Raw genomic sequence first — 19,836 nt, 5'->3', positions numbered from 1 at the left:
CTTAGGGGTCGTCCCAAAAGGTGCATAGAGGAAACAAATGTTTACAAGCTCAGACAGTACCAGAAAACTAGGGAACACAAGAACCTACTAGCAGCGGTCCTGGTGGGCTTCGCGTGCTCCCCAATAGATACCCTGGTCTTGGTCATATATGATCCCTTTGGAAGAAAATCCACTTGAAAACTCATTGAGGTGTCTTCGATACGCTCCACTCATGGGTGGAACAAAATAAAAAGGGCAGCATCCTGTTGGTCGGGGATTTTAACAAAAACTGTTTGCAGGGCTTGCCTCCCCACACTGATGGGGGTGGGGCAAATCTAGCATGGAATGCAATAGGGATTGTACTACTACTTTGGTAGAGTTTGATCTAGTTCCGCTCTCCATGGTGGCAGCGGGTACAGATTACACCTGGTCAAATGGTATCTCCTCTTTGATCAATTTTATATTTGTGAGTGGAGAAATCAGTGATTTGGGCACCACTTTACAGACCAAAGCGGTGCCGATGAGTGACCGCGTTACACTCAAAATTACCTTTCTAATTCCTGAAGGTATGCCCAGGAAGAAATTGAAATCAAACCCTACTGTTAATTTACAGGGAAATCGCCTTTGTTGGTCTCACCTGAATATGAACAACCTAAATGAGGAAATAAAAAGCTGTCGAAATAACAAAGATGTGTTATTCATGAAGTACGCTTGGGACCTAAAATGTATGGTAACAACGATCAGAGCGCATGGTAAGTGGAACTGGACTGTCAAACTGAAGGGCCACAAACCGCGGGTTCCCTTTGATGCTGTAATCGCAGACAAAAAGCGCCTGACTAATACGGAGTGCTGAAAAGTGAGGAGGTGTCGAACAATGTCCACGGTTGACATCAAGAGCAGATTGTCCGCAATACAGCAGACTTGCAGGCTGTGGCTTGGTGAATACTGCTATGAAGACACAAATGCAAAACGGAAGTATATTAACAGGATCATTCGAACACATAATTCAAAGAGATTTTGGCACATGATTCGCTCATTCAGATGTTGACAACTGGCCTTAAAGGTCAGTCCCATCTCTGCTGAGGACTGGGCTGTCTACGTAAAGAAATGCTACTGGTTACAGGAAGCCAGCTTGCCTAGCCTCAAGGACTGCCCGATGGTGGGCACATCCGTTTGGTACCAAGTGCAGGCTGCTGACTATGGGGAGCTAATTAAGAAGGTTAAGCCTTCTAGGGCTACGGGCCCAGACGGGCTCTCGAATATAGTGCTAAAGCAAGACCCCACCATTTGTACAGAGATTCTGAAAATGCCATTCACTCGCATTTGCCAAACGGGAACTGTCCTGAGTTCATGGCAAGATTCAATCCTGATCCTGGTTTATAAACAGGGTCTCAAGACCGACCCAGGCTGCTATAGGCTGGTGGCCATGCTGGATTGCAGCTCAGAAATCACTGCAGGCATCCTCCTTGACATGCTCACTCCTCGCACCTCCTCGCCAAACATCACTTTGGTTTCAGCAAGGGCTTCATAACAAAGCATGCCCTGTGGGTCCTTATGCATCTCATCTCAGACGCTTATAGGTACCCTGAAACGGTTATATGTTTACTTTGTAGATTTCTGCTCAGCTTTCGACACAGTTGTTCGATCAAAACTGTGGGACAAGCTGAATGGGTGTGGCATTGATCCCTCACTCAATTTTATTAGACAACTTCACAATACAACAACGGCGCAGGTTCGGTTGTCCCGGGATGGTGCCCTGACACAGCCCATCAAGACAATGTGGGCTTGAAGCAAGGCGACATCTTGGCACCATTACTGTACAACATGTACATGTCCGACCTGGATAGGGCATTGTTGACCACTCACAGCTATCCACCACAATACGGTTGTGAAGCGGTAAACACCCTTACATACGCCGATGACATTGTTATCCTGGACAGAACACCAATAGGCCTACAACCCTCCCTGAATGCACTATTAACTTATGCAGAGGAGAACAGCCTAAGGATAAACATGCAAAAAACAAAAATAATGGTGTTTGGTAAAAGGACACATGTGGGAAATAAGTTCAATTGGAAACTGGAGTCAAACAAATTGGAGGAAACAAATACGTACAGGTATTTGGGGATTGAGGTAAAAGCCACCTCCTCCTTTACCCACCTGTATGACTTAGTAAAGCCTAAAATCTGGTCCAGGTGACTGGTTCTGAAGAAAATGATTGACAAGCGGGCTGGACGATCACTGGAGGCAAAACCGATTAAACTGCAACTGGTTGCCAAAATTGGAGGTGAAAATCCTGAGATCACTGTTGGGTCTACCGGGCCCAAAACCAGTTGAGGTGATAAGACGGGAATTTATAAAATTTATATTAATTTATGGTATTTATAAAATTTGGCGGGGGAAGGCATGCCTCCCTACACACACGAGTGTGGCCCATGCTGAACGATACTCTTGCAGTGTCTGGTTCAGAGAACTGGAGAGTACAGTGCACACTGTCAAGCTATAACACTAACATACTCTTGTGAATAAGGGGTCCCTGTTTTCTTGGGAAAAATTGATGCTGTGAGCAGGAATTATGGCAGAGCATTGATCATTGCACACCTAGAAGGAAGGCGTAAATATACGCAGTCCACTCACCTGGGGAGTTTCTCCCAAGACCTGAGGCAGTACCTAATAAAGTGGCGCTTGCCGGCATTGATACAATTTGTCCTACAGATGTGCTTGAATATTCTGCCCGTTTTTGGAGTCCAGGCACCGGGCAGGGCATCCCACTTGAAAAACGTCTCTGCCAGCTGTGTGGGGGTAACATTGAAACTGTAAGACATGTCTTAACTTCCTCCCTCAGTCTGAGCGCCTATTACGACAAAGCGTAGGCACATTATAGACTCTATGAAAGCGATCATTTCTCGAGTCTGCTCTTTGTGGCGAGTCGTACGGGGCACTCTCTGCCGCTTATTTGTGGCGAGTCGTACGTGGCACGCTCTGCCGCTTATTTGTGGCGAGTCGTACGTGGCACGCTCTGCCGCTTATTTGTGGCGAGTCGTACGTGGCACTCTCTGCCGCTTATTACCTCTGGCTAAGGGTAAATCCTAACTGTTGAATAATAAGGGATTTATTTGCAAATAACTATGTCTGTGTTGATGAAATGTATGGGCGACCAGTAAGGTCTCTTCTTTTTTTAATATTTTTTTTATAATTATATTGTTTAGCTATTCTATATGCTTTTGATTATTGTGCAAACTGGTCTCTTTCATAATTGTCCTTTCTTCCTTTCTCTTGGGCTCTCATTTTTAACTGTATTGTAATATTTTTTTTTTTAACATTAGTGTAAAAAGTTGTTTTCAACTGTATGCACGCAAATAAAGTAAAAAAAAAGTTAGAAACATTTCCTTGATGGCTGCACAAATGCCTCCCCGCTGTGTAAGAACACTTACCACGATATGATTCACTCTAGCAGATTTCTCTGAGCAAAGACCCACATATGGGAAAGTTACAACTATACATCCAACAAGCTCCGCGCATAAGTAAAGCCATTGTGGATTCCGTAAAGTCACTGCTTCTCACCTCCTTTCCGTCACCAAACCAAGAGAGTGAAGCGGTGCTGTCTTTTTAGAAACTTCTTAAAGATTTTGTGCTCACATTAGTTATTTTGTATTCATTATTTTTTCATTAGTTATTATTTCATTAGTTATAATTACATGTAACCAAACGCTGAGTGGGCACTAATCGCTTAGTGGGTGATTAGCTGGTCATGGCAGACAGAAGGTGCCACCCCAGTCGACCTCTGCGCGATGTCACTGGCATTAGACACCAGCTACGCATACATAGCCCAACCACATGACATGGATTAGACGCTGTGCATTAGACACCCCTGAGGATACCATTCCCACCCTTGTGACATGAATTAAACACCAGCTAAGGATGAATAGTCAACCCACATGTCATACATTGGACGGCGTCTGAGGATACCACGTCCACCTCTGTGACATGAATTATAGACCAGCTAAGGATACATAGCCCACCCACATGATGTGCATTAGGCGCCACCTGAGGATATATAGCCCACCCTGATGACATGCATTAGATGCCACCTGAGAATACATAGCCTCATGACATGCATTGGACACCATCTGAAGATACCACTCCCACCCTCATGACATGAATTAGACACCAGCTAAGGATACATAGCCCACCCACATGACATGAATCACACATCAGCTGAGGATACATAGCCCACCCTCATGACATGCATTAGATGCCATCTAAGGATGCATTGACCTCCTTCTTGGCATGCATTAGATGCCATCTGAGGATACATAGCCTCATGGCATGCATTAGACGTCATCTGAGGATACCACGCACACCCTCTTGACATGCATTAGACACCAGCTAAGGATACATAGCCAACCCTCATGACATGAATTAGACTCCATCTTAAGATACATAGCCTACCCACATCACATGTAGTAACGCCACCTGAGGATACATAGCCCACCCGCATGACATGCATTAGATGCCATCTGAGGATACATAGCCTCATGACATGCATTAGCCACCATCTGAGGATACCACACCTACCCTAATGACATGAATTAGACACCAGCTAAGGATGAATTGACCTCCCAAATGGCCTGCATTGGATACCATCTGAGGATACCACGCCCACCCTAGTGACATAAATTAGACACCGTCTGAGGATACATATTCTCCCTCCTGACATGCATTAGACACCATCTGAGAATACCATTCCCACCCTTGTGACATGAGGTAGACACCAGCTAAGGATACATAGTCCACCCTCATGACATGCATTAGATGCCTCTGAGGATACCACACCCACCCTTGTGGCATGAATTAGACACCGGCTAAGGATACATAGCCCACCCTCATGGCATGCATTAGATGTCATCTGAGAATACATAGCCTCATAGATAGCGTCTAATTCATGTCAAGAAGGTGTGCGTGGTATCCTCAGATGGCGACTAATGCATGCCATTAGGGTATGTATCCTCAGATGGCATCTAATGCATGCCATGAAGGAGGTCAAAGAATCCTTAGCTGGTGTCTAATTCATGTCATATGGGTGGGAGTGGTATCTTCAGATGGTGTCCAATGCATGTCATGAGGATGGGCTATGTATTCTCAGCTGATGTGTGATTCATGTCATGTGGGTGGGCTATGGATCCTTACCTGGTGTCTAATTCATGTCATGAGGGTGGGAGTGGTATCTTCAGATGGTGTCCATTAGACACCATCGGAGGATACCACGCTCACCCTAATGCTATGAATTAGGCACCAGCTAAGGATACATAGCCCACCTTCATGATATGCATTAGATGCCAACTGAGGATACCACACCCACCCTCATGACATGAATTAGACTCCATCATAGGATACAAAGCCCACCAACATGCCATGCATTAGACACCATCTGTGGATACCACTCCCACCCTCATGACATGAATTAGACACCGGCTAAGGATACATATCCCACCCTCATGACATGCATTAGATGCCATATGAGGATACATAGCCTCATGACATGAATTAGACGCCATCTAAGGATGCGTTAGATGCCATCTGAGGATACATAGCCTCATGGCATGCATTAGACGCCATCTGAGGATACCACCCACACCCTCCTGACATGAATTAGATGCCATCTGAGGTTACATAGCCCACCCACATGACATGAATTACACCTCGGCTGAGGATACATAGCCCCCCTCATGACATGCATTAGACGCCACCTGAGGATACATAGCCCACCCTCATGACATGCAATGGGCACCATCTAAGGATGCCACGCCCACCTTCATGATATGCATTAGAAACCAGCTAAGGATACATAGCCCACCCTCTTGACATGCATGAGATGCCATCTGAGGATGCCACACCCACCTTCATGACATGCATTAGACACCAGCTAAGGATACATAGCCCACCCTCTTGACATGCATGAGATGCCATCTGAGGATGCCACACCCACCTTCATGACATGCATTAGACACCAGCTAAGGATACATAGCCCACCCTCTTGACATGCATTAGAAACCAGCTAAGGATACATAGCCCACCCTCTTGACATGCATTAGACACCATCTGAGGATACCAAGCCCACCATCATGACATGCATTAGACACCAGCTAAGGATACATAGCCCATCATCATGACATGCATTAGATGGTTTATAGTGACTTTTTCGAATGCCATAATTTCGAATGTTTATTTACCCCCAAACACCTGTTTTTTTAACACTTTTTTTACGTACGAAAACAAAAAAAAAACATAAAATAAAAATATAATACTTTTGAAAAATGTCGGCAAAATGTTTTCGACAAAATGGTATTTCGAAAATATGTTTTCGAATATATGACCGGTTACCGAATTAGAGGCCATCTGAGGATACATATCCTCCCTCATGACATGCGTTAGACACCAACTAAGGATACATAGCCCATCCTCATGACATGAATTAGACGTCAGCTGAGGAAACAATGCCCACCATCATGACATGAATTAGACGCCAGCTGAGGAAACAATGCCCACCCTCACAATGTGGTTGTAGCGCCATCTGAGCTGGCATCAGCAGCACTTATAGGGAACATGAGTTTCCATCTTGTAATACAACACCCGCCCTCGTGACACACATGGAAGTCTACCAGAGAGAACAACACCCCACGTTCATGGCATATTATATCAACTTTGCTTGAGGCTGAAACAGTGCATCTTCATAGTCCACCTCTAAGACATGTGCAAATGAAGTAGACATTTGTCAGAAATCCATGAAATGGGCCGAAGATATGAATTCTGCCCTTCGCATCCGTTTGTGCTACAACCTGGTGATGCACGTCATCATGTGGTGACATATGGAAACAGTTACACTTCCTGTAATGCAGGCCCGGTTTGCAGAGGTGTGAATGTGTGGCAGGTTAGATGAATTGTGCAGAGACTAGAGAGAGAGGGCCCAGGAAGAACCCTAAAAATGTAGCACAACCCAACTGTAGGCTGGCTTTTAGCTACCAGCAAAGGAGAAGAAGAAGCAGGAGCACTAGGTTTCATCACAGGTACAAAGACTGGTAGAGGTGATTATACAACCTATACAAAAATAATCAATACTTACTCTGGACTGACACTGTTACGGTTCTTGTTAGATGGCCAAGTTTGTTGGAAGCCTTGCAGGTGTATTCACCAGAATGATTGCTTGTGACCTCAGGCAGTCTTCCCACCTCATAGGAGAGCCCGTCCTTCATGCACTTGATGGCAGGAAGTGGGTTTCCATCCGCTTTGCATAACACCACGTTGGATTTTCCCTCAATCAGCATCTGATTGGTTGGACAGCCATCATCGCTGAACTCCGGGGAAACTGCAAGGAATCAGATCAACAAAATCTATTCCAAAGGTAAGGAGAATGTCCTAGCCACAGGAATACACATTTAATTTTTTTTAAAGCACTCTTGTGAGGATCAGGGTCGTGTCCAGACTCTTTTGACTGGGGAGGACCAAGTGGGGCATTGATCTATGCAGGGTTGGCATGAAGTACGAGCGCAGACACATATAATGATCATAGTTTGGGATAATGGGGTGGCACCTGGGGTAGCCAATCAGATTCCAGGGGTAGCACGTGCCACCGTAGGCCACTCCCATGACATGCTTCTGGTGAGGATGGTGATGTCTTCATTTGGTTTGCTTCGGATTTGCGTAACTCGTTCACATGACGGGGACCTGATAGTCAACAAAATTTGCCAGACAAATTACACCACCAGCTAAAAGCAGCCACGAGCCGCCAGTCACCAGATCAAGGACAGGCCATCTGACCTTTTGATGTCGGTATAATAATTCCAATGATCTCCGGCAGAACCATGAATACTTGTTAGCCAATATCATCCAGGACTTCGACGCTTCCAACTATTTCACTTATGAAAGTGGACAAATGGTTTTATTGGTGGGACGCAGTAGTAATCAAATGAAGTCTTCTAACAGCTATATTCCTCACGCCCCACCCTGCAATGGATGCAAAACTATTGTGATGAAACCATCAATAATCCCAAATGCCAAAAACAAACCAATCACCTGCTATCTCCCCAAAACACATCAAAGGCGTTCTCTGAAATCTGCCCTAGACTCATAACCCGAGTCCTCAAAGCAGATCAGGACTTGACAGAGGGTGAGCCCAGCTTCTGTCACAAGGCCCCTACTGTCCCTCAGCAAAAGGGTTTATTGAGATTTATCAACACCTCAACTACGAGATATTGTCAAAAGAAGCATCACAAAAAAGGTCATATCCAGGACATCATCTACCAGCACAACTAAAACATCTACAGCCTAATATCCCCTACGGTAACCTGGTGCGGCACGACGTGATCTACCACAACCTGGTGCAACGCGACCAATCTACCACGCAGTATTCATCCCCACCACAATAAAAACACATGAACCAGATGAAAAGTTATACGCCTTCTACTCAAACAAAACACAACTAATGTGAGAAAACTTCCTGAAAGCCACACACAAGGCCTTGAATAACTAACTGCAACTGAGCTCAGCCTGACCAACTGATACAGGAGTAGAGGCAGTGCATATCTTTTGGGTCCTATTTTCTAGGAGGTTGCAAAGGATAGCCACTTGAGGATTGCTGCAATTCATTTCATTTTTCGAGGAGTTCTTCGTGTATTTGATTTCTAGATCTCAGCTGAGGCAAGCAAAGCAGTGTGGCTTGTGTGATCCTTTAAGGCAGGGTGAGCAGAGAAAATGAAGCTAACAAACGCAGCGATTTAATGAGGATTTATTATTTATTCATGTGATCATTAAGGAACATATAATTAATGTATTGTTTTATAAGTGGTTCTTAAGTCTAGAATATGTTATTTAATTGGATTATTTGTGATTAATTTATGCTGATAAAATGAAAGGTTGTAATAAACTAATATAACAAAAAAGAGTCTTTATGTATATGTCCTAGCCTGGGGGTGGAGCAGTGCCGGTTCCCCTCCCACATATCCCACATCCCGGGTCCCATGGATGAAACTTTTTTTAGCTGTGGAATTATGTGGTGGGAGATCAATGAAATGGTTGATTAGGTGCTTGTTTACCTGCAGATATGTTTTTTGCCAGACCTTTTTATAAAGCTTTCCACATAAACGGACTCCGGAAACAGTAGGAAAATGTGCCCCCTCTCCAAAAACGGACAATCAAACTCCAAAACTAAAGGTGGTCTACTAAATCCCTACGCCACCCCTTAAAACAAAACACTGGAAACTATTTGGCAGGAGAGACAAGGCGGAACCAAATAGCGCATAGAAAACCTTTCATGAGGAAATCTTTGCATCAAAAGGAGACTTTTATGCAGCAAATTCACACAATCAATGTACTGCTTCAGAGAGCTATTTATCTCTCCACAGTGCCTAGCACCGAGCATCTCACCGCAAGACCGAAACGATAGACTTGTTGCTTCCTTTACAGAGAATAACAACACAATGAAAGCCATCGTGGCGGCATCATCAAAACTGTCGATGTAGAACCTCAAAACACATTATCCTAAGAACCCACAAGGAGGCATGCCTTCCCCATCACCCCAAAAGAATTTGCCATCCAGTAGTAGAGGAACAAATACATGTGTACCTGCCCCAAAGCCTAAGACCACAGAAAGTCTAAGCACCCCATTCCCAGCTGCCACAATGGCCGTGCCTGCTTCAAACATCTCAGATCCGGAAGTCATGAATTGATCCCTGCCAGTGGGTTTTCTGCCAAGGAGCTTGAGCTACACCCAACTCTTAATGAAGGATCACAAGACCCCAGGACAACCAGCAACTCACTAGATGGTCTATTTTACAGAAAACCACGAAATGATGGCCAAAATGCCGATCAGCGTTCCGATGCCACCATGGCAATGAATCAGCACTAATCGCTGAGTGGGTGATTTGCTGGCCATGGCAGATGGAGGGTGCCTTCCCATTCGACTTCTGTGTGATGTGACATGCCGGTTTACACGTCCTGCGCCAACCCCTAGAGCAGTGGTATTCAAACTGTGGGTCGCGACCCCCTAGGGGTCCGCGGGTGCATCCCAGGGGGGCCCTGAGAGCTCAGCATGAAAAAAGATGTTTTTTTTTTTTTTTTTTTTTTAGATTGGAAGAAATGGGCAGGGGTGGCCCACATGGGCGGGCTGAAGCATGAAACTGTCTCAGGCAACAATGAAAAAGTGGCCCACAGTTGTAAATGGATATTCATTCCTTTAGTCACAGACTGGGCCTCATTACTACTATGGCGGACCAGTAACAACGGTGCTGGTAAGCTACCGGCACCGTTGCTACCGTTCCGCCATAGTAAGAGTTGTGCTCGTGGGTGCTTGACAGCCCCCGCCAGGTCTGACCTCAGCTCGTCGGATGCACCGGCACCGTTATTAACGGTGCCGGTGCATCCGAGCCATATGGGGCTCAAATGGGAATGGGGATCATCCGGCACCTTCGAAAGGGCAATTATCATGTCCGCCTAACTCGGCATGACCTAGTAATTGCCCATTCGCGGGTGCCAGACCCAGATGCAACTCCAGTGGCAGCCGTGCCGGTTTTACCGGCACAGCTACCGCCAGAGTAGTTATGAAGCCCACTGTTTCAATAGTACCCAAAGGGGTGCTTTGTGTTAAAATGTAAGTAAATTGTGATATATTCAGCAACAATGGTCAACATTACTAACTGCATAGTGGCCCCTCACCCATTATGGAGGAGCTAAGGAGCAAGCCCAGTGAAACAGTGAGCACTCCCTCAGCTGCTTTATCCAGCTAATGGAGTTCTCCTGGGCTGGCTGAACTGTCAAAGGGAAACACTGTTTCCCTTTGACAGTTCAGTTTAGTTCCCCAGCCGCACATGCTCACTGAGCCATGCAAGTGCTGGGGCGTTTTGCTTCGCCAGCATTGCATAGCTCATTGGAAATGCTGGCTGGGGCACTGCATGTCTGTATGTCCGAGGGGGAGCTCCTGCGCCTCCTCGCACATACGGACAGAGCAGCTGGAGCAGCACCCACACACAGGCCAATGCAGAAGGTACGTTTATGTTCATTGTTTTTATTTAAACATGTGTATGGATGCGTTATGAGTGAGTGTATGGTGATGGATGCTCATGTGAATGATAGAGTGATTGCTGTATGAATGTGCAGCGCCTTGCATATACACAATCATGTTCATTGTGTTAGGACCAGTGGGGCCCACGGGACAGGGATGGTATCTTTTTACCGGACATCTATCATTCAAAACCCTCTGCCTTGTCCACAAGGCTTTCTGGGGCCTCGGTCCAAAATACCTTCAGCTATTCCTCCGCAAATACCTCCCCTCTCGAGCTCTTCACTCCTCTACCTCCAACTCCCTCAGGGTCATTCGTTTATCAAAGAAACGAGCTGGGGGTAGATCTCCGTCTTCGGCTGGGGCCTCCCTCTGGAACAGCGCCCTGCCACTCTAAAACTTGAGGAGAACCATCTTTCTTCCTGCACTTATCAGACCTACCCTGTCTGCTGCCTTAAACGTAGCACTTGCAAATTGCTGGCTGCACTACCACTGTTTGTTGCCTTTATTATTTATTTATTGTTATTTATCTGTTTCTCCTCTGCTTCGCACTTTCCACTTCTCCCCCCTTCCATGCACTTTTCCCCTCACACTTGCGCGTTCTCAATGTCACTGGGCCTAGTAAGATCGCTGTTTTATTCTCCTCTGTTCCCCTCCCTTGCCTTGTCACGCTCTGAAACACTTGTGTACGAGCGCGATAGAAATAAAATATCAATGCCTGCCCCCTGGACTCCCAGCAACAATTGCAAACTGTTTGGCTATTTACCCATTTTTTGTTAAAAGTATGCTCTACAATGCAACATTTTAACCTATTATTTAAAAAAAAATTCACAGGGGGAAACCCCCCCGAACCTCCCCTTAATGCCCCTCCACTTAAAAAAGATTCACCAGCCGCCACTGGCCCTCAGACTGTGTTGGGAACGGGATGGGGGAACTGAGGGACTATGGTGGGAGCACAATGGGCGGGAACCATGGGATAGTGATGGGAGCAGAGTGGGGAGAGCCCTGGGTGTGTGATGGGGTGGGGAGAGACCAGCGACTGGGTAGGAGTGGGATGAGGGAGCCCAGCGACTTTGATGGGAGCAGGTGACGGCGCGCAATATATACTGTCCATTTGGCATTTCTGGGGGGTCCCGACCTGCCCAAATTTTGCTCAGGGGGGCCCTGGCCAAAAAAGTTTGAAGACCACTGCCCTAGAGCCTGTCGCAACCATACGAAGGTCAGCCCCAAGCTAGCTCTGCTCCAACTCTAGGAAAGGAAGCAAAGCGCAAGATCATGCCCAAACTGCACAAACACGTGGCATGTGGGGCCCCAGTGCGATCTATGCACTCCCCATTCCTGATCCAACGCTTGCGTTGGATGATCCATGGACCTCCCCCAGGGGCACTGCCTACGTTTCTACTCACAAGCAGGCGACACAGTGATACAGGCATGGATGAGCAATCATCTTCTGTATCCAAGGGCCTGAAGGCAGTACAAGTCTGGAGGAGTCCAAAATGCCTCAAATTCAACAGAATGTAGCGGTGCATGGTGGCAACTCTCCAATGGAGTCTTGTAGGTTAGTGGGTCTTAGCTGCTCTGTAGAGATGATGTTGCACATTGAGACTTAGGCTTGTGGAACAGGACAGAGGACCGATTAGCTGGCAACAAAAGACTTACTGGACCTGGGATCTCACAGGTCAATGATAACGATTTGTTATGAATATAGGGCTTACGCCTACGCGCTGTGCATACAGCATATTTACATACATTGTCATCTCCACCTGTGGTGGTACTCATTAATCGACCTTGAAAGGCCAAAAGGCTAAGCAGGCCTTGCCAGGATTCGAACCTATGACCTGCAGATCTCACATAGATGACAGCAGCGATGGCTCAACCCGCTTGCTATCTTACTGGGTTCAACAACAGTTTAATGAACAGACTAAGCACTGGGACAAATGCTAAACAGGTATCAAGGCAGCAAATGAGAAACCAGTCCTAAAAAGGATTGCCTGGTTCCAGCTGATAACTGGAATCACTGGTGTCTGGCACAGGGGCCACCCTGATAGATGCTCTGTTGTCTGGAGACCTCAGGATTGCAGACTTCCCCTTGATGGGGAGAATGAGGGCACTGGGCTCTCCCTCTATAAAGGAAAGCTACCCTTCCACGCCGGAGATGCTGCACCCCCCGCCCCCTTCTATGTCTTTACAGGCCCAAGTGAGGGTGAAAAATACCCTGGTTCTTCCCCTCTGTAGGTCTCCTCAGCTATCTCTGGCCCCTTCATTGAATCGCGACCACCCTCCTCGCTACCAGTGTGGCCCCGCCAATCTAAGAGGAGGGAAGGATAATAAAAACAATGGACATTAAGGTCCTTTTAGAGAAACTTTCCCCCAATTGGCTGAATGACCAACTGACGTCAGAGCCCCCGTGACATGCCTGGCCAATGGGAAAACTATCTGTATTCCCTTTCTATAAACCATCTTAGCTCTAGTCTGTCCTCACTTTCTTTTATTTATTTATTTATCTGTATAGCGTTTTAACCTGTAGGCGTTCTTTCTATTTACGGATTTGATTTGAGATTTGATTTGATTTGAGATTTGTAACGCGCATATCCCTTCAGAAACCAAACAGCAAACTGCATCTAGGCGCAGCTGCTATACTACTAAGCCCACTCAGGTAAGACCAAAAACAGATACATCATTGAAATAAGTACGTTTTCAATTATATTGGGGAAAAATCGCAATGGACCGAATAGTCTGCCGATCCGCTGGGAGTGTGTTCCAAAGGCGAGGGCCCCTAATGGAGGAGGAACGGTCTCCCCCCGAGAGACACTGAGATGAGCGCAATGCCTGGGACGACTGGTAAAACATTATTTTAGAAATCAAATATCTAGGTGCAATTCCTTGAATGCACTTTAGAATGAGACACAGTGTTCTGAATTCAATTCTTTTCTGGACAGGTCGCTAATGCAGTCTTCGGGTGTTGTTTAGGTATGAGAGCCTTTTTAGGCAGATTATACCCCAGTCTAACAGCAGCATTTTGGGCTACCTGAAGTCGTTGCAATTGACTGCCTGATTCCCACAACCACAGCACGGTCTGGTTCGGGTACGAATGGCAAAATAGATTTTAGGAGCCCAACTTGAAAAAATACAGATTTAAGAACCTCCGAAACATGAGCATTACAACTTAAAGATGCTTGCCAAATACATACTAGAAGTTTGACTTCACCTGAAAAGGATGTGGCAGAATCAGAGATGGCGAGACCGGGGGTAGTAGCATGATAGGTATTAAGAAGAAGATTTTCTGGACCAAAAACTATAACCTCTGTTTTAGTGGGGTGAAGCTGAAGCTTACTCTCAGCCATCCAGTTTTTGATAGCAGTGGTGCAGGCTAAGACACGCTCTGTTGCTTCTAGTACAGATTTTAATCTAATATAGATGTGTGTGTCGTCTGCATATGAGTGACAGTTCAATTTGAACCTGGAGAAGATGTCCATCAATGGCCTAAGACAGACATTGAAAAGTATTGGGGATAACGACGACCCTTGTGGTACTCCACAGAGAACTGGGAGGGCTTCAGCGTAACAACTGCTCAATTTCACTGCTTGAGTCCGATTTACTGAAAAAGAGGAGAACCGCTTCAATGCGTTCTCTGATACCTGGGCGACGTCAGCAAGTCTAGCCAACAGTTGATCATGGTCAACTGTATCAAACGCCGCTGATAGATCGAGCATGATCAACATGCTTAGCTCACCTTCATCAAAAGGTCATCCCACACATCCACCAACGCTGTCTCTGTCCCATGACTGGGTCTAAAGCCACTAAAGTTACTAGGCCGAGACCAGGGACTAACTTACATACAAGTGTCCAGTGTCCACCCAGTTTGCCATCCAGTTGTTGCATTGCCTCAGCATTCCATGGTGGACCATTGTCCTTAGCACGTTTAATACAAGGTGCATTCCATGCATATCCTGGCAAGGTGAAGCATAACACACTAGTGGGGGTTACATACATGCATTTGGGCATCGCCCCTCCCTGACCTGCACAGGGCCAGGGAGAGTAGACATGGGTGCTCACTGGTATGATGTGAGTTTGGGGGGTTCTTTGTCTTTGGTGGGGCCTCAGCATCCGCAGGATTGCCTTTTCGGCATGCCCATGACCAAGGGGAATTCACATGCCCACCCCCCTCATCATCTATGGCTGGTGGGCCTTGGCAGCATTTCTAAAAACCTATACTGTGCCCCTAAATTGTGACACCCTTTGACTGTATTAGTTGTGCTTGCCCTGTCTGGGCACCCTGTGTCCTGGTGGCGTTGCATGTTTGTGCATCTACACACATGCAGGCCTGGGCTGCATTTCTCTGTTGGCTTCACACAGAGAGCAGGCTGCAGCATTGCAATGTGAGCAGTGGGAGGTGCCATTTACAGAAATCCTATACCTTTGCCCAAAACAACTTCTGAACTAAATCAACTCCATTTGAACGGCCCCCGGCTACTAATGAAAGGGTATCATTACAAGTTTGGCGGTACTTCGTTAGTAAAGCCACAGACTTACCGCCAAAATGGAATACTATGGGATCACGAGTAGTGGCAGTGTCGTTAGACAACATTTTTGGAGCCCACGGGACTCCATGAGGCATTTTTTGGAATTGCCGCGAGTTGTAATTCTGCTGCAGTAATTCCAAGGATTTTCAACAGTAAAGTGGATGACTTAACCCCAGCTTTTGGCTGGAGGTCAGCCGTCCACTGTACCACTAAAACTCATACTGTGTTGGTGCGGTAATGTGGCAGTAACAGAATTATTGCCACTTTAACAATATTCTTAGCACACAGCTGTACTCACAATGAGGCCCTGAGAAAGGTAATAAATGCTTTGGGTTTGTAGTCTGCAACCTTCCTAGTCTGAAAATGAATCTCCCTGAATATTCTCTGCCTAGTCTTTCAATGCCCACAATCTACCACCAGACCTATCTGCAAAACAATATACAAAGATAAGGCCCAACACAACAGCTTCAGCCAGCGAGCCGCAACATACTCACTGTCCGGAGAACAAAACACGATAAGGCACAGGCCCCCTTTAGTAAAAACCAAATGATCTCTGTAGGATTGTATCCCTAAAGGGTTTCTGGCTTATTTGCATGCATAGCCATATATATATATATACATTCGGTGTAAGGTAAGGGGTACAATGTAATGCTATGCATCATAACAGCTCTGATGAGTGATGCCCCAGCTGTTAGCCTGTGTTGAGGCAAAGAGGATTCAGGAGGGCTGTTGAAAGGCAGATCAAGTCCTTTTCACTGAAATTTGAAGCAAGGAAATTTCTAGGAGCTGTTGGCAAGTCAGCCAGACATGAGTGGCGGGGAGCTAGGTGGATACACATATTAAGTGATAAAAAGCATAGAACGTCTTGACAAAATGATCGTAGCAAGGAAGGTGTAACAAAACATGTATCAATGTGGACAAATGCAATTGAGAGTTTTGCCCGGATGACCGTGGACTCAAATCGTGGGGCAGCATGGGATGAGCTAAACCTAGAATCTATGACAACCTTCTATGTCGAAGACTCATAAACCACGTGAGCAGCTGTCAAATGGGTGCTCGATTGCTAAAGTGGGTTTAGCAATCTAGTAAATGGAGCCTATTTTGGGGAAAAGTGGGTAAGTGGTGAGATGCCCCATCAACCGGCTAGTGATCCGGTGCTCTTCAAGTCATTCCCACGCGGCACTGCAGAGTTGCTTCCTACTTACACTCAATGTTCAGTCTCATGAATGCCCTCTTTCTCATGACTTGGCCCTGCACGGAAATCCCAGCCTCACACATGACCATCTTGCCGTTATGCTCCTTTTTTGCTGGTAGAGAGCAGGTGCGATGAGGGACCAGGATGTTTGGGTCATTTCCTTTGCAGGTGAAGGGTATATCAGGGCCTGTGATATTTATCGAGACCATCATTGGACCGGCATCCGACAGCGTGCAGGTGAGCACCAGAAAGCGATCCGTGCCAACCATTTCCAGATCATCTAAGGATTCAAGGAAAGGCACTGGGAAATCTGCAATAAGGAGACATTAAAGAAAAAGAAGAAAGGTATTAAGCTATGTGTCTTTTGATTCATTGAGTAAGAATGGCAATCTGAACATGCGGTGTCACATATCTATTCAGTTAATTACATATCAGGAACACATGGAGGATCTTACTGTATTGTATTGTATTGTTTATTATTTGTATTGCGCACCAGACCCAAGGGTAACCGGGCGCAGAGCATAAGGTAATTCAAGGCTTAGTTACATGATAAGATTACAGGAATAATCTATTAGAACACACAAGGATAGGGGTAGAGAGTGAAAAGAGAACAACGGTAGGTGCAATGTACAAAAGCAAGAAAGTAAACAAGGTAACATAAGGGGTAAGCATAGTATAGGAAAGAAGCTGTGCAATTTGAGGCAGGTATTTACAATCATTATTTACAGTCATAATGCAGTCCAAAGTCTAGTACAGGCTATAGGTCTGATTCTTTCAGCCATTTGTTAGTACTCTTACGGAAGTTATGGGCAGACTGAATCACTCTTAGTGAAGGTGGTAATGAGTTCCATAATTTGGCTGCCTTGACAGGGAAGCTACAGCCCCCAATTCTTGCTAACTTGAATCTTGCGACTGCAAGGTGATTTGTGTTAGATAGTCTGGTGATCCTGGTTGTAGACCTCTTGTTGAATCTTTCTGACAGGTAGCTGGGTGCAGCATTGTTCAAACATTTATAGGTCAGGGTTGCAACCTTCAGCTTGATTTTGTCGAGTGTGGAGAGCCAGTTGTTAGCTCTTCGAGTCACGGAAATGTGATCTTGTTTGGCAATTCCCAATGCGGACTCGTATTCCCAGGAGGCAAAGAGGAGGCAGTGCTCAGAGCACCACCTGCAAGTAACTAAAATCTCAATTTGTCACGCCGCTTGTACTCGACTTGCTGCTTGTTTTTGTATAGTATTGCGGAATAGAAGCTCAGCCTCCTAAAGACTGAAGCAACTGTATCCCTAAATACCTCATCTGTCAGTTTAACGGGAAGCAGACAGGACTACAGGACTACAAGTCCCAGAGTGCTCTCGCGCCCATATATAGAAACGTCAGGCGCTTCAGCGCCGGCGCTTCTGCAACGAAGCCGGTCTACGCCGGTCCACGGCGTCTGACGGCTCACGGCCCGAAACGCTGCAATTTCGGAATAAGAGTGACACAGCGAGAATAAGGTATGGGCTATTTAAACCTAACTGAGTTGTTGACCCGAAACGAAACTTTACAGCAACTAGGAATAGTACAAAATTACCTCAGATACAGACAAGAGATAGCACCCACTAATGCCATACCGACAAGTAGTACTTCACCTAAAACCACCCTTAACACGAAACCTGAACCAGAAATAGAAGACGACAAAGCCCCTCTCAAAATTGCATTACTGAACACCAGGTCCATGCCTAAACATGCACAAGAAATCCATGATTACATCACGGATGAAAACTTAGACATCCTATGCCTTACAGAAACCTGGCTACAAGAGCCTGTTGGACCCACGATAAACACAGCAGTTCCTACAAACTACAACATATACACAAAGAATAGAGATACAGGAAAGGGTGGAGGTGTGGCGATTATCGCAAAAAACTCACTTAAACTCTTTGCCTCTCCTATTCAGTGTCTAGGTTGTGAGGTCATCCACCTCAAACTCACACCCACCCCAAATAACTGCATTAACATAATCACTATCTATAGACCCCCATCTTTAGTATCCGACTTCAACGATGAAATCATGACATTACTAAATAGCACTAAATCAACCAACACAGAGACTATAATGTTAGGTGACATAAACAGATGGAGGGGGAACTTACAGGACCAGCTAGCCATCACTCTAGAAGAGGACTTAGAAAACAGTGATTTCACTATCATCAATAAAGAGCCTACTGCAAATACAGGGAATCAACTTGATTGGATCGTTACAAACAATCCCAAAGTAACTATGCTCGGTACTTACCCCTGCATATGGTCAGATCATTTTAAAATCGAAATCTCTCTACCATTGAAATTCAATAAGGGAAAACCAGCTAACCTACCTAAACCAGTTATGGCCAGAAACTTGAAAAAGATCACGAGTAGTATGCTCTCTGAGGAAATGCAGAAAATCATGAGCTCCACCAAGGATGAAGACCATAGTGAACATATAATTCGGACTTACAACCAAGGTATGTTAAAACTGCTAGACACTCATGCCCCCTTGAAAGACAAAAAAGTTAGACCTAACCCAAATCATCAAAAATGGTTCACCGCTGAAGCCGTTAAGCTTAAAAAGGACAAAAGAATTCTTGAAAGGAAATGGTTAAAAGATCCTTCCGAAACTAATAAAAGCAATTGGAAGACAGCAGACCAACTATATAAATCAAAACTAGTGGATTTGAAGAAAAACCACTATAATGACATCATAAGTACCGCGGCAAACTCCACTGGAAAACTCTTCCAAATCCTTAAATCCATAGATAAGCCTACAACACTCACACCACCATTCCAACCCACGGAAACAGACTGTGAGAATGTCCAGACTGCCTTCCAAAATAAAATAACCAAAGCCAGAGATACAATCATTAGCTGCCAGACCACAAATACCTCAGCTAAGACTTTCTCTATAGAACATAACATCGAGCTAAAAGCCCCTAAATTTCAATTTCGACCCATCACAGTCGACATAATGAAGAAAACGCTATCCACCATGAGGTGTACCTCGTGTTCAGAAAATGTTCTTCCCCCTAAGCTCATTCTCGAAAACCCCGATATTTTCTGCCCCTTTCTCAC

The 19,836-nt window shown here is 45.6% G+C and overlaps 1 protein-coding gene across 6 annotated transcripts in view; it reads right to left on the bottom strand.

The window, feature by feature from the left end:
* LOC138447765 (intercellular adhesion molecule 1-like) overlaps positions 1-19,836 on the bottom strand; it is a 218,496-nt gene that overhangs the window by 40,347 nt on the left and 158,313 nt on the right. For all 6 annotated transcript variants that reach the window (XM_069604100.1, XM_069604099.1, XM_069604096.1 and 3 more), the window contains 2 exons: positions 16,761-17,060; positions 7,103-7,345 (listed from right to left, as the gene is read on the bottom strand). In XM_069604100.1, coding sequence (XP_069460201.1) covers positions 7,103-7,345; positions 16,761-17,060 — 543 coding nt within the window. The remainder of the gene's footprint in view (positions 1-7,102; positions 7,346-16,760; positions 17,061-19,836) is intronic.

This window comes from Ambystoma mexicanum, chromosome 3q (assembly GCF_040938575.1).
Source record: "Ambystoma mexicanum isolate Mex_15411 chromosome 3q, UKY_AmexF1_1, whole genome shotgun sequence".
In the NCBI taxonomy this organism is placed as follows: domain Eukaryota; kingdom Metazoa; phylum Chordata; class Amphibia; order Caudata; family Ambystomatidae; genus Ambystoma; species Ambystoma mexicanum.
This window is presented reverse-complemented; position numbering and strand designations above follow the sequence as displayed.